At 40.2% G+C, this 12,699-nt stretch overlaps 1 protein-coding gene and 1 non-coding gene across 2 annotated transcripts; both read right to left on the reverse strand.

The window, feature by feature from the left end:
- TRNAA-AGC lies at nt 637–709 on the reverse strand. The gene has a single exon. It is a non-coding gene; the product is annotated as a tRNA-Ala (tRNA).
- Nucleotides 2,818–4,562, reverse strand: LOC8059966. Its single transcript, XM_002466486.2, has one exon. The coding sequence runs from the start codon at nt 4,449–4,451 to the stop codon at nt 3,006–3,008; it is 1,446 nt and encodes a 481-aa protein (XP_002466531.1). The 5' UTR covers nt 4,452–4,562; the 3' UTR covers nt 2,818–3,005.

Raw genomic sequence — 12,699 nt, forward strand, 5'->3', positions numbered from 1 at the left:
TTTCCTTGTTCGAAATGAGATTATTAACAGACGAGGGGAAACAAATAAAAAGGGGGGAAAAAAGGAACACAAATAGCCCCTTCTTTCCAATGACTTGAAGATTCAGATGTGCTACTGCTGTTGGAATAGCGTTTCCTTGTTGGAAATGAAATTTTTGATAGATAGGAGGGGGGGGGGGGGAATATGATTTACTTGTTGGAAATGAGATTATTGACAGACAGGGGAAACAAATAAAAAAAGGAAAAAAAATAAGAGAAGGGGGCATAAATAGAAAGGAGAAAACAAAAAGAAAGCAACAAAGAATAAAAAAGGGAAAAAAAGAAGAAGTTGGAAATGAGATTATGGACAGACGAGAGGGAACAAATAAAAAAATAAAGAAGGGGGCATAAATAGAAAGGAGAAAGCAACAAAAAAATTAAAAAGGAAAAAAGAATAAAAGAAGGCAACAAACAAAAACAAAGCAACACAAAATAAAAAAAGGGAAAAATAAAAGAAGGTAACAAAAAATATATTGGATAAAAAATAAAAAAGGAAAAAGATAAAAGAAGGTAACAAAAAATAATTGGAGATGCGGGGTACAAACAAAAAAAATAACAAAAATAAAAAAAATAAAAAAAAAAGGTAACAAAATTATAATGGAGATGCGGGGTATCGATCCCCGTACCTCTCGCATGCTAAGCGAGCGCTCTACCATCTGAGCTACATCCCCATATGCTCAGTGGTTGAACTGAATTTCTTTAAAGCTTCTTAAGCTTCTATACATACAGATTCACACAAACCGGAGCCAAGCAGCGAGGAAAACATTACCTATAAATAAATTAACGCCCTTAGGTACCATTAGATGCACTAGATGATCATTAGAAGTATTGTGAGATAGTCTGAATTTATGAACTAACAAATGAGAGACTTCACTAAACTTTTCCCGGCTGCAAATTTTCCAAGCTGAAAACAGAAACAAAGGGGGTGAAGTGCAGAGCATTAGTGGCTCCAATTCCCCATGTCCAAGCAAAACGCAATCCTGGAGTTGGGAGCTATCTGCACCAGTCTAAGAAGACACAGTTCAAAATGGTGGCATCAATGGCCCCATCCCTGATGGCCTTAGCGCTTTCAGCGTAAGCAGGTTCTCGGAATCCAACATCAGCCTTTTGGCAATATCGGCAAAGAAAATCTTTTTTTTTAAACGGAAGCAAAGAAAATGTTTGAGTATGCTGATGTTGCGCAATCCAGTGTGGATAACACGAGCCTCACAATCAAACTGCAGGTCCTGTTAGCACTGAAAGTGCTCGAGACTTTATCTGCAAGAGATCTCAATAACTCATCGCCAACTCAAACAGCCTGGAGATGCATGAAAAATAATCAGAAGTGAGTAGTTGCCAGTGTGGATCATTTCTACATAAATACATTTTTAAGCTCAAAATATGTTGTCAAAGCAGCCTTCATTCCTTTCTGCACGAAAACAGTTCTTAACAGGAGGCTTACAAATTACAGTTATAGCCCATTTGTTGCAATGAATATGAAATCCTTGCCTTCTGGGCATCTTGCAAGACGCTTCCTTTAGCATCTGTGTACCCCAATTGAATTGTCCTAATTTTGCCAAAGTAGAAAAGATATGGGCACCCACACCAACATCTGCATATAATCAAATAAAAGTTTCGTGTAATGGAAACATAAGTAAATTCTTGTAAATTTTCATAGAACTTAAAATAACACTTTCACAATTGAAAAACATGGTATCAATCGTTTTTTGTATCTTGAATTCTTTTCTCGGACCCCTTAGTTCCCTTAACTTTTTTCCTTGTTTCTGTTGTAAGATTGTTCTCTCTCTTTGTTTTCTAATTTAACAATCTTACTGTTGGGACTAAAGCCCCTCCAGATTCCTAAAAAGACAGGGTATCAGAAGTTCAGAACAACATGACCAACACATCATGGTGATAAGTTTTTTTTGAAAGGCCATCACGGTGTAAAGTTTCCATCCAATGAAATACTAGGAGAGGTTTGTCAAGCAACAAATGCATTTAAATCAGAATAATATAAAACAGCGATCTAGCTTAGCAGGGATTGTAAATACATACATTTAAAAAGGTGTGAATATCACACTAACCTGCCATGCCTAAAGAAGATATGAATATCAATAATGTGGAGGGAAAACCAAGACAGTCTTCCACAATGGGACACCTTGCAGATTCAAATCCATAGAAAACATGCTCCTTTGCATAGAATCCAATCCTATATTCTATAAGATAAACAACAGCTCCTCTTTCATCTCTTTCACTACTCCGTTGTATACATTAGGATCATTTCAAAAAGTTACATCACATCATTATATAGGACCAGAGTTAGTCATATAGTTGCCCGTGACTAATATGGAAAATTAGCACAAGAAAGCATGTAACAGTTAAATTTCAAACTCCAGGAGACTTGGGCCATGTTTAGTTCACCCGAAAAAGTAAAAAGTTTTCAAGATTTCCCGTCACATCAAATCTTGCGTCACATGCATGAAGCATTAAATATAGACGAAAGCAAAAACTAATTACACAGTTTAGCTGTAAATCACGAGACGAATCTTTTGATTCTAGTTAGTTTATAATTAGATGATATTTATCACAAACAAACGAAAGTGCTACAGTACCGAAATCCGAAATCTTTTTGGAACTAAACAAGGCCTTGATTGAAATTTGAGATACCGGAACGCTGTTCCTAAATTTGCACAGCAAAATTGGAGAGGCCATGTAAAAGTAGTGTATCGTTTTCACGCTTCAGTTTGCAAAATGCGAAGAAGAAAAAGTAAACTGTTGCGCAGGCTGCAGAACAACAAAATTTGATGGCAAACCATTAACATGGAATTCATTAAACTAATCCTTTATGTATTCTGAATCGAATTCAGTTCACACACAATGGATTTTATCAGCACAACACACGGCCACATGAGCGAAACCATATGTCGCACTAATGGCACACCACTTTTCTAGTCAAATCACGATAAACACGACGCACTAACCCGAATTTCAAACACCTCCTGCCTCATCAGACCCGCCAAAGTTCTTGAGCACCGGCGGCCACTGCAGCATCTCACACGGATACACATCACCCAATGGCCTCGAGTCGTCAGTGTTACGCCACAGCCGCAGCAATCTCCCCGTCCTGGGGTCGAGCATCACAACCCAATCTGCCATGACAAAGAACAGCGTGCCTGTACCCTCACAGAACGCGGCGAAGCTCACAAGTTTGAAGCCACGGAGCTGGTCCGACATCTTCGCCGAGAGCTTCATGTGGGCGAGGTCACCAACAAACGCCGGGTGCATCAGCGCGCGCAGGTCCACGGGTTGCTGCTCCACCCACTTCCCAGATGCTTGGAGAACCCAGGTGACTAGAGTGAGCTGCTCCCTGATCACGAAGAAACAGAGCCGGCCGTCCAGAGTCTTGCCAATCCAGTGGTTACCGGCGTAGAGGAGCGTTCTGGCATCAGGAAGGGACACCGCCGACAGCGTCATCTTGACCACGTCGACAACCATGATGTACTTGTCTTCGGCCTGCAGTTTGTACATGACATCGCCGACGACGACTGATGGGCCTTGACGGGGGACCAGGTTCCGGTGAACCGGTCCGGTGGCAGACTCCCAAGCGGAGGATACCGATGAGTAGATCAGAACCTCGAAGTGATTCGGGTCGGTGCCGAAGAGGACAACCACGACGCGGAACGCGACGCCTTCCCCGGGGACGAGCACGCAGCACGCCACCCTGTGCCCGGCGATGAAGAGGGGCGGCACCCGAACGTACATCTTCTCCAGCGGGCTGCAGACGAGGAGCCTGAGTTCGCGAGGGTAGACAGGGCCGAGCTCCCGCAGGAGCAGTCGCCGGTTGCGGGCGTCGACGAGGACCGCGCCGCACGCGGGCGGAACCGGGAGAAAACCGATGTCGAGGGAGAGGCCTGCGGTGGGCACGAACGGGGGCAGCGGCGACGGGCCGTAGTTGCGGAAGAAGCCGAAATGGGTAGGCGGCCTGGGGAGACACGCCGCTCCGGCGCCGGAGACGACGCGACGCCAGCGGCGACACACCGCGGCGCAGCGGACGACGTCGCGCGGGGGCGGCAGCCGCTTAAAGACCTCCAGGAGCATGTCGTCGGGCAGTGCTGCCGCCGCCGCGGCGGCGGCCTCGCCCTCTCCCGTCGGCTCCACCTCCATCGTCGGGCGCGCGCGCTTGCAGGGCGCGGAGTCGAAACCGCACGACGAAGGCCCGGGGCGCTTGCGACCGACGTCGGCGGAGGACGGCACGAGGCGCGGGCGCTTGGGGCCCTCGCGGTCGGAACAGTGTGGCGGCGACCGGGAGCGCTTGCGGGCGACGTCGGGGGAGGACGGCGTGGAGCGCGGGCGCGGGCGCGTGCGTCGCCCGGAATCGAAACCGTGAGGCGGCGAGCGGGAGCGCTTGCGGCGGACGACGACGGTGGACACCATGGCGATACGCAGTGGCGCGGCGAGGCCGGGCGGGGTAGTAGAAAAAATCGAATCGGGATTCGGGCGCAATGTCACGGCGCGGCGGGGTAGTAGAAGAAAATCAGGCGCAATGCCGCGGCGTCGGAAATTGGTGGCGGAGGTGTAGCGGTTTTAAAGGAAGGCGAGAAGGCGGCAGTGGAAATTTTTGGGCTTCCCCCGCGGCGTCTTTTCGGCTTCCCTCGCGAAATTTTGGGCAACCTCCGAGCGGGACTGCGGGAGCGGCGCGGCGAGCGGGGCGGGCGGGCGTTGTTTGCGGGCGCCGGGCGGGCGGGTTTTTCTTTTTGGTTTCCCCTCCCAAATTTTTGGCAACTGCCGATCCGTGGACGGCGGGTCCAGGCTGGCAGACTGCCAATGCCGATTTCGCATGCAAGCACTCACACGGGGTTTTATTCAAAATTTCAACGGAAGAAGAATTATATTAAATACAAGAACTCTAGATTATATAAATATTTAAAAAATAGTTTTTATCTAAAGAGGTGTTTGGGACTGCTCTGCTCCACACTTTTCAGCTCCGCTCCATGTTTTTTAGCATTTCAGCTCTACGCATTCAGTTCGATAAAAAAGGGTGGAGTTGTGAGAGTACCTAAAGAGGTACTCCACGAACTCCAGTTTTTTTTGGAGCTGCTCCATAATGGAGTTTGTAGAGCAGAGTTCGTAGAGCAGTGCCAAACACCCTCTAAATTATACTCATGTTATGAATAGTTCTATATCTTAAAACTAAGGCCTTGTTTACATGCAAAAAGTTTTTAGATTTTGCCACTCTAGCATTTTCGTTTTTATTAACAAATATTATCTAATTATAAAGTAACTAGGCTTAAAAGATTCGTCTCGTGATTTACAGGTAAATTGTGCAATTAGTTATTCTTTTTATCTATATTTAATACTTCATACATGTGCCGCAAGATTCGACGTGATAGAGAATCTGGTAAACTTTTGGGTTTTTGGGTGTATATAAACAAGGCCTAAACATGTACAATGCTTTGTAGTATGAATGACTATGCAGGCAAGCACTCGGTAAAAGGCTTGAGAACAAATGTCTAACGAACGACGACCAATATTAATATTGTAGCTAGAGCTAAGAAACTTCTTTATTCTTGTGTCTTGCTTTTTCTTTCTGTCATTCTCCTTAGTCTTTCATTGTAGGCCTTGTTTAGTTCACCCCAAAAACTAAAAAGTTTTTCAAGATTTCCCGTCATATCGATTCTTGCGGCGCATGCATAAAACTTTATATATAGACGAAAACAAAAACTAATTACACAGTTTGTCTGTAAATTACGAGACGAATCTTTTGATCCTAGTTATTCTATAATTGGACAATATTTGCCACAAACAAACGAAAGTGCTACAGTACCGAAATCCGAAATCTTTTCGTACCGAAATCCAAAAAGTTTTGAAGATTCTCCGTCACATCAAATCTTGCGGCACATACATGAAGCACTAAATATAGATAAAAACAAAAACTAATTACACAGTATGTCTGTAAATCGTAAGACGAATATTTTGACCCTAGTTAATCTATGATTGGACAATATTTGTCACAAACAAACGAAAGTGATACAGTAGCGAAATGCAAAAAAAATTTGTATCTAAACAAGACCGTAGTTAGATTTAACCACAATAGAATAGAGAAGAGATAAATAAAAATATTTTACGGTGGCGACACCAACTTACACCAGGATTGGGCACTTGGGCTTGGGCTGCACAGGTCATCTTGTGTGCGGTTAAGGCCTTGTTTAATTCCAGAAAAAAGGTATTTGTAACTATAGTATATTTGTAACTATAACAATTAATATCCAATCACATATTAATTAGGTTTAAAAGATTTATTTGGCAAAATACATACAAACTATACAATTAGTTATTTTTTAATCTATATTTAGTGCTTTACGCATGTGTCCAAACATTTGATATGCTTAGACGAAAAGTTTTTTTATGAGAACTAAGGCCTTATTTAGTTTCATCTAAAATCAAAAAAAACTTTTTTCAAAATTTCCCGTCACATCAAATCTTACGATACATGTATAGAACATTAAATATAGATAAAAAATAATTAATTGTATATTTTGTCTCTAATTGGCGAGGTAAATATTTTAAACCTATTTAGTCTATGATTGGACAATAATTATCAAATATCAATAAAAGTACTACAATACACAAAAACTTTTTACCCCAATAGCTAAAGAAGGCTTGAATATGAGTCCACGTGACCACATTGCCTTTGTCGTGTACCAACCCATGAATATCTAAGTTCACCCTAAAAACCAAAATCTTTTTCAAGATTTTTCGTCATATCGAATCTTACGCCACATGCATGGAGTATTAAATATAGACAAAAATAAAAACTAATTGCACAATTTACCTGTAAATTACGAGATGAATCTTTTAAACCTAATTACTTTATAATTGGATAATTTTTATCGAATAAAAACGAGATTAACCATTTAGCACAGGATATCGTGCGTATCATCTTCAAGTACTATGCGTCCTGTCTCTGACTCTGGTCAATAGGGTTACCAGTTTACCACTGTATCGCCTTGCCATGCGCCCATGCCACGACGTATGGTCTTTTGCGCTGTAACTCCACCGCTACACAAAATCAGGCCTCGTCTGGTTCACCCTAAACCAAAATTTTTTAAAGATTTTTCATCAAATTGAATCTTACGGTACATGCATAAAACATTAAATATAAACGGAAACAAAAATTAATTCTATAGTTTGCCTATAAATCGCGAGATGAATCTTTTAAGTCTAGTTAGTCTAACTTTAGTTGGTCAGATGTTTGAATGCCTAACAACTAAATTTAGCCAGCTAAAATTTAGTTGGCGCATCCAAAGAGACCTGCAAAATCTCAAAGCACGTAAATGTTATTTGATCCTTCCATTTCTGGCCTTGTTTAGTTTCCAAAAATTTTCAAGATTCCCCGTCACATCGAATCTTTATACACATGCATGAAGCATTAAATGTAGATGAAAATAAAAACTAATTGCACAGTTTATCTGTAATTTGCGAGACGAATCTTTTGAGCCTAGTTACTCCATAATTGGATAATAATTGTCACAAACAAACGAAAGTGCTACAGTAGCCAAAACCAAAAATTTTCGCGAACTGAACAAGGCCTCTATTAGGTTTCTACCATGCTAAGGCCTTGTTTACTTCCAAATTTTTTTTGCAAAATATGAATAGTAGCACTTTCATTTGTATTTGACAAATATTGTCCAATTATGGACTATCTAGATTCAAAAGATTCGTCTCGTTAATTCCGACCAAACTGTGCAATTAGTTTTTATTTTCATCTATATTTAATACTCCATGTATATGTCTAAAGGTTCGATGTGACGAGAAATCTGAAAAATTTTGCAAAATTTTTTGGTAACTAAACAAGGCCTAAGGCTCTAGGGCCTTCCTTCTTTTATAACGGGCGTGTTTGTTTGTTGGATGTTGTCAACCTTTATGGACCATCCCTACTAGGGTAGGTAAGAGCAGGCCCAAACAGTTCCTACAACACGTTGTTTGGTCATTCTTCCCAACTGGGTAGCTTCCTAGTGGACTAGGGCCTTGTTTAGTTCATCCTGAAAATCAAAAAGTTTTTAAGATTTTCCGTCACATTGAATCTTATGGCACATGCATGAAACATACGAAAACAAAAACTAATTACACAGTTTAGCTGTAAATCACGAGACGAATCTTTTGATCTTAGTTAGTCTATGATTGGATAATATTTGTCACAAACAAACGAAAGTGCTACAGTACCGAAAACTTTTCACTTTTCGAAACTAAACAAGGCCTAGGCCTTGTTTAGTTCACCCCAAAAAGCAAAAAGTTTTCAAGATTCCCCGTCATATCGAATCTTACGGCACATGCATGAAGCATTAAATATAAACGAAAGCAAAAACTAATTACACAGTTTAGCTGAAAATCGCGAGACAAATCTTTTGATCCTAGTTAGTCTATAATTAGATAATATTTGTCACAAACAAACGAAAGTGCTACAGTATCGAAATCCGAAATCTTTTCGGAACTAAACAAGGCCTTCTATGTTATCTAGGGTGGCGGGCAGTGTTTTCAACTACCTCTCAATTATCAAGTTACATAAATAGTTATTCCTTCTATGTTAATGTTGTAGGGCCTTCCTTCTTCATAAAGGACATGTTTGTTTGCCTAGACGTTGCTAGTTTGTATGGACCAGCCAAACCAGGATAGGTAAGAGTAGGCTTAACAGTTCCGCCAATAGGTTATTTAGTCATTCTTCCCAAGTGGGCAGCTTTTTAGTAGACTGTGTTTGTTTGTCTTGATGGGTTAGCAAGGAACTTAGAGTGAGAGTTGGATTTTTTAGCCTAAATTTAACATATATTTCACCTGGTTTCCAAAATATTTTCAAAACTAATATGTTTGGTTCTGCCACAATGTATGGCGGGACAAATGAACTGTACCCCGCCATGCATGGCGGCGGGGTATAGCTGCCACCTGTCATAGCGCCTCCGGGGGCTGCTGACGTGGCAGGGTACGTGGCAAAGTGTACCCTGCCACCCATCATAGCGGGTTAGGCAACCCCACCGCCCATCATGGCGGGGTATTGTTCATTTACATAGAGTATCATTCAGTATATTAAGTATAGTTCAATTGGAGAAACGAGTAGAAAAGAAAGTAATCATGGTTCTGGAGAAAGACCAGGCAACTTTTCATATGCTTTCAGCTACATGGTAGCAGCATGGAGCAGTAGCCGTAGGCAATGTACGGCCTTGTTTAGTTCCAAATTTTTTTATGCAACGATCACTGTACCACTTTCGTTTGTATGTGACAGATATTGTACAATTATCAACTAATTAGACTTAAAATATTTGTCTTACAAATTACAGATAAACTGTATAATTAATTTTTATTTTTATTTATATTTAATAATTTTATACGTGTCTAAAGATTTAATATGACAAAAAATTTTAAAAAATTTTAGGTTTTTCAAAGAAACTCAACAAGGCCGTAGACCAGCTGCAGCAGCAGGCGATGCCCAGCAGGCGATGCGGCCTTGTTTGGTTCTCAAAAGATTTTACAAAATTTTTCAGATTTCCAATCACATTGAATCTTTAAACGCATGCATAAAGTATTAAATATAAACGAAAATAAAAACTAATTGCAAAGTTTGGTCAAAATTGACGAGATGAATCTTTTAAGCCTATTTAGTCTATGATTAAACAATATTTATCAAATACAAACGAAAATACTACCGTATCGATTTTCAAAAAAAATTTGGAACCAGTACTCTTCAGCACAGTAGCACTGGTGGAGTAGCCAAAGTCCCATCACGATAGGTGGCGGAACGGGAAATCACGTCGACCCTAAAACTCAATATTTTTTAAGATTTTTCGTTACATCAAATTTTTAATGCATGCATTAAGTATTAAACATAGACGAAAATAAAAACTAATTACATAATTTAGTTAAAACTTACAAGGCGAATATTTTAAACCTAATTAGTCTATTGTTAGACAATAATTATCATAAACAAACGAAAATGCTACGGTATCATAAAATTTTTTCGCATGCACCAATGCAGCAGCGGCGGCAGCTTTTGGTGGGCCTCCACATACCCCGCCATGATGAGGGGCTGGGTATGACTAACCTGCCATGATCCGTAGTGGGCTACCAGCTACTCCCTCCGTCCCAAATTATAAGTCATTTTAAGAATCTTGGAGAGTCAAAGTTTTTCAAGTTTGACCAAATTTATATAGCAAAATAATAACATTTTTGGTACCAACCAAGTATCATTAGATTCTTTGTTAGTTATATTTTCATAGTGTACCTATTTTATGACATAAATCTTTATATTTCTCTTTATATTTTTGGTCAAACTTGAAAATGCTTTGACTCTCCAAGATTCTTGGAATGACTTATAATTTGGAACGGAGGGAGTATATCCTACCGGCCACCGCCATATATGACGGGATACAGTTCATTTGCCCCTCCATGCATGGTGGCGGAGCCAAAAGGCCTAGTTTTTAAAAATATTTTTGAACTCGGATCAAATTTAAAATATGTTTCGAATTTAGATTAAAAATAAAAAAAATCAGAGTTGCAACAACAGTACATAATCTCACCTAGTATCCATAATACAAATATTACACATGGTCCGTAAGTTCTACAAATATAACCGACATCCACTAGAATTTCCCTACAAGAACAGTGTTGTATTGGATTACAAGTAGGCAGCGATGAGTGAAGTTACCTTGAGGAACACTCAACCCTCCATCTCTCAATGGTCTTGTTCCAAAAAAAAAACAAAAAAATTTCAAGATTTCCCGTCAAATCGAATCTTACGACACGTACATGTAGCATTAAATATATATAGAAACAAAAACTAATTGTGCAGTTTGCCTGTAAATCGCGAGACAAATCTTTTAAACCTAGTTGTAAAATAAAAACGAAAGTGCTACAATAGCGAAATCCAAAAAAATTTCAGATCTACACAAGACCTATAACATCACGAGCAGAACCCTCCCACCGAGCCATAACAAATGTGAACTTGAGATCAAAGTCATGCCTTGTTTAGTTTCTAAAAAAAATTACAAAACTTTTCAAATTCTTCGTCACATCGAATCTTGCGGCACATGCATAGAGCATTAAATATAGATAAAAAATACTAATTACATAGTTTGCCTATAATTTAGGAGACGAATCTTTTGAGCCTAGTTAGTCTATGATTGCACAATATTTATAAAATACAAACGAAAATGCTACAGTGTCCATTTTATTAAATACATACGAAATTGCTGCTGTGACATTCAACACTCCTTGCATCACAAAATATACTTGCTGCAGCTAAAATAAAATCTTGGGCTATTCCAAAATTGCATGAAATCTCTTTTCGTCCAATCATATTGAATCTTTAGACGCATGCATAGAGCATTAAATATAGATTAAAAAATAACTAATTATATAATTTGTATGTATTTTGTGAGACAAATCTTTTGAGCCTAATAGTCCATGATTGGATACTAATTATCAATACAGTAGTCAAATCCAAAAAATTCAGGAATTAAACAAGACCTAACATTAGTAAAAAGGCTATGATCTGAAGACTCTAACTGCATTCTCTGTTTGGCACCGCTCCACTTCACTAGTGAAGTCATTTTTGGGGGCTTAAGCTCATTGAATAATTGTATCAGTGGAGCTAAAGCCATTTTAGTAAAATCGTTTGGCAAACTAGCTTCACATATAGAGTTCATTAAAATATGCTCTCATACAACGTCATTGTAGAATGAGGTGAACCGTGAAAAGCCACCACAAAGCTTTGTGAGAGCACGTTTTTAGGAGAGCTTTATTGGTGAAACTATTTGATTTTACTCTATTTGACACAAAACGACTCCGAATAGCTCGACCAAATGGGACCTTATCAGCGGATAGCAGGATGAGATCACGCTGTATAAGGCTGGATATGGTCGGTCACCCATGGTGGTGGTTGCGTCATCTGTGATCGCAGTTGAGTTGAGTTACATGGTGCGCTGAAGCTTTGCTGTGTTCGATGTTAAAACTGAAGAGGAGCCTGGTGGACATAGTTTTTATAAAATATTCGGTTCTGTGAGCACTCTTGAGCTCTCTTTTACCGCAACACACACACACACACACAACAGTGGCAGAATGATTTGGATGGGAAGGATGTTAAGCTTGTGGTGAACGTCACATGGTGGACTTTTGGGGGCCCTAATATCCGGTTCTCGAGGTAGAAAAGTAAAAAGATGTATTGTTTTGGTAAATGTCACCACTCATTAGTGAAGACATTTTAGCTAACTTATAAGCTAACACCTACCATCAATTTATCCTACATGGGAAGAGAAAAGATCAGATTAGCTGCTAGTGGACCTTCTTCATTATAGCACAAAAGAAACACTGAAGGCTCATGGGGTGTGTGTGACGTTGGGTGCCACTTAAGGCCTTGTTTGGATGTTGTGTTGGCGTGGATTAGAGTGAAATTTAGTTCAAATTCTACTTCAATCCACCTCAACACATGTGAATTGATGTGAATCCGACTACATCTAAACAAGGCCTAAAGATTCACCTAAAAAAAAACTTAGGAAAGGTAAGTAACATGGGCTTTCGCGGCCGAAATGAGCTGGGCCCTTTTGGAAAAAATGCTGGGCTTACCACTAAGGAAAGGTAAGTAACATGGGCTTTTGCGGCCATATTGAATCATGGGGCCTGGGACATGGGTTTGGGC

This window comes from Sorghum bicolor, chromosome 1 (genome assembly GCF_000003195.3).
Source record: "Sorghum bicolor cultivar BTx623 chromosome 1, Sorghum_bicolor_NCBIv3, whole genome shotgun sequence".
In the NCBI taxonomy this organism is placed as follows: domain Eukaryota; kingdom Viridiplantae; phylum Streptophyta; class Magnoliopsida; order Poales; family Poaceae; genus Sorghum; species Sorghum bicolor.

What these genes read in the sequence shown, in the direction of transcription:
- LOC8059966 (XM_002466486.2), bottom strand. Translation starts at nt 4,451, where the DNA reads ATGGTGTCCACCGTCGTCGTCCGCCGCAAGCGCTCCCGCTCGCCGCCT.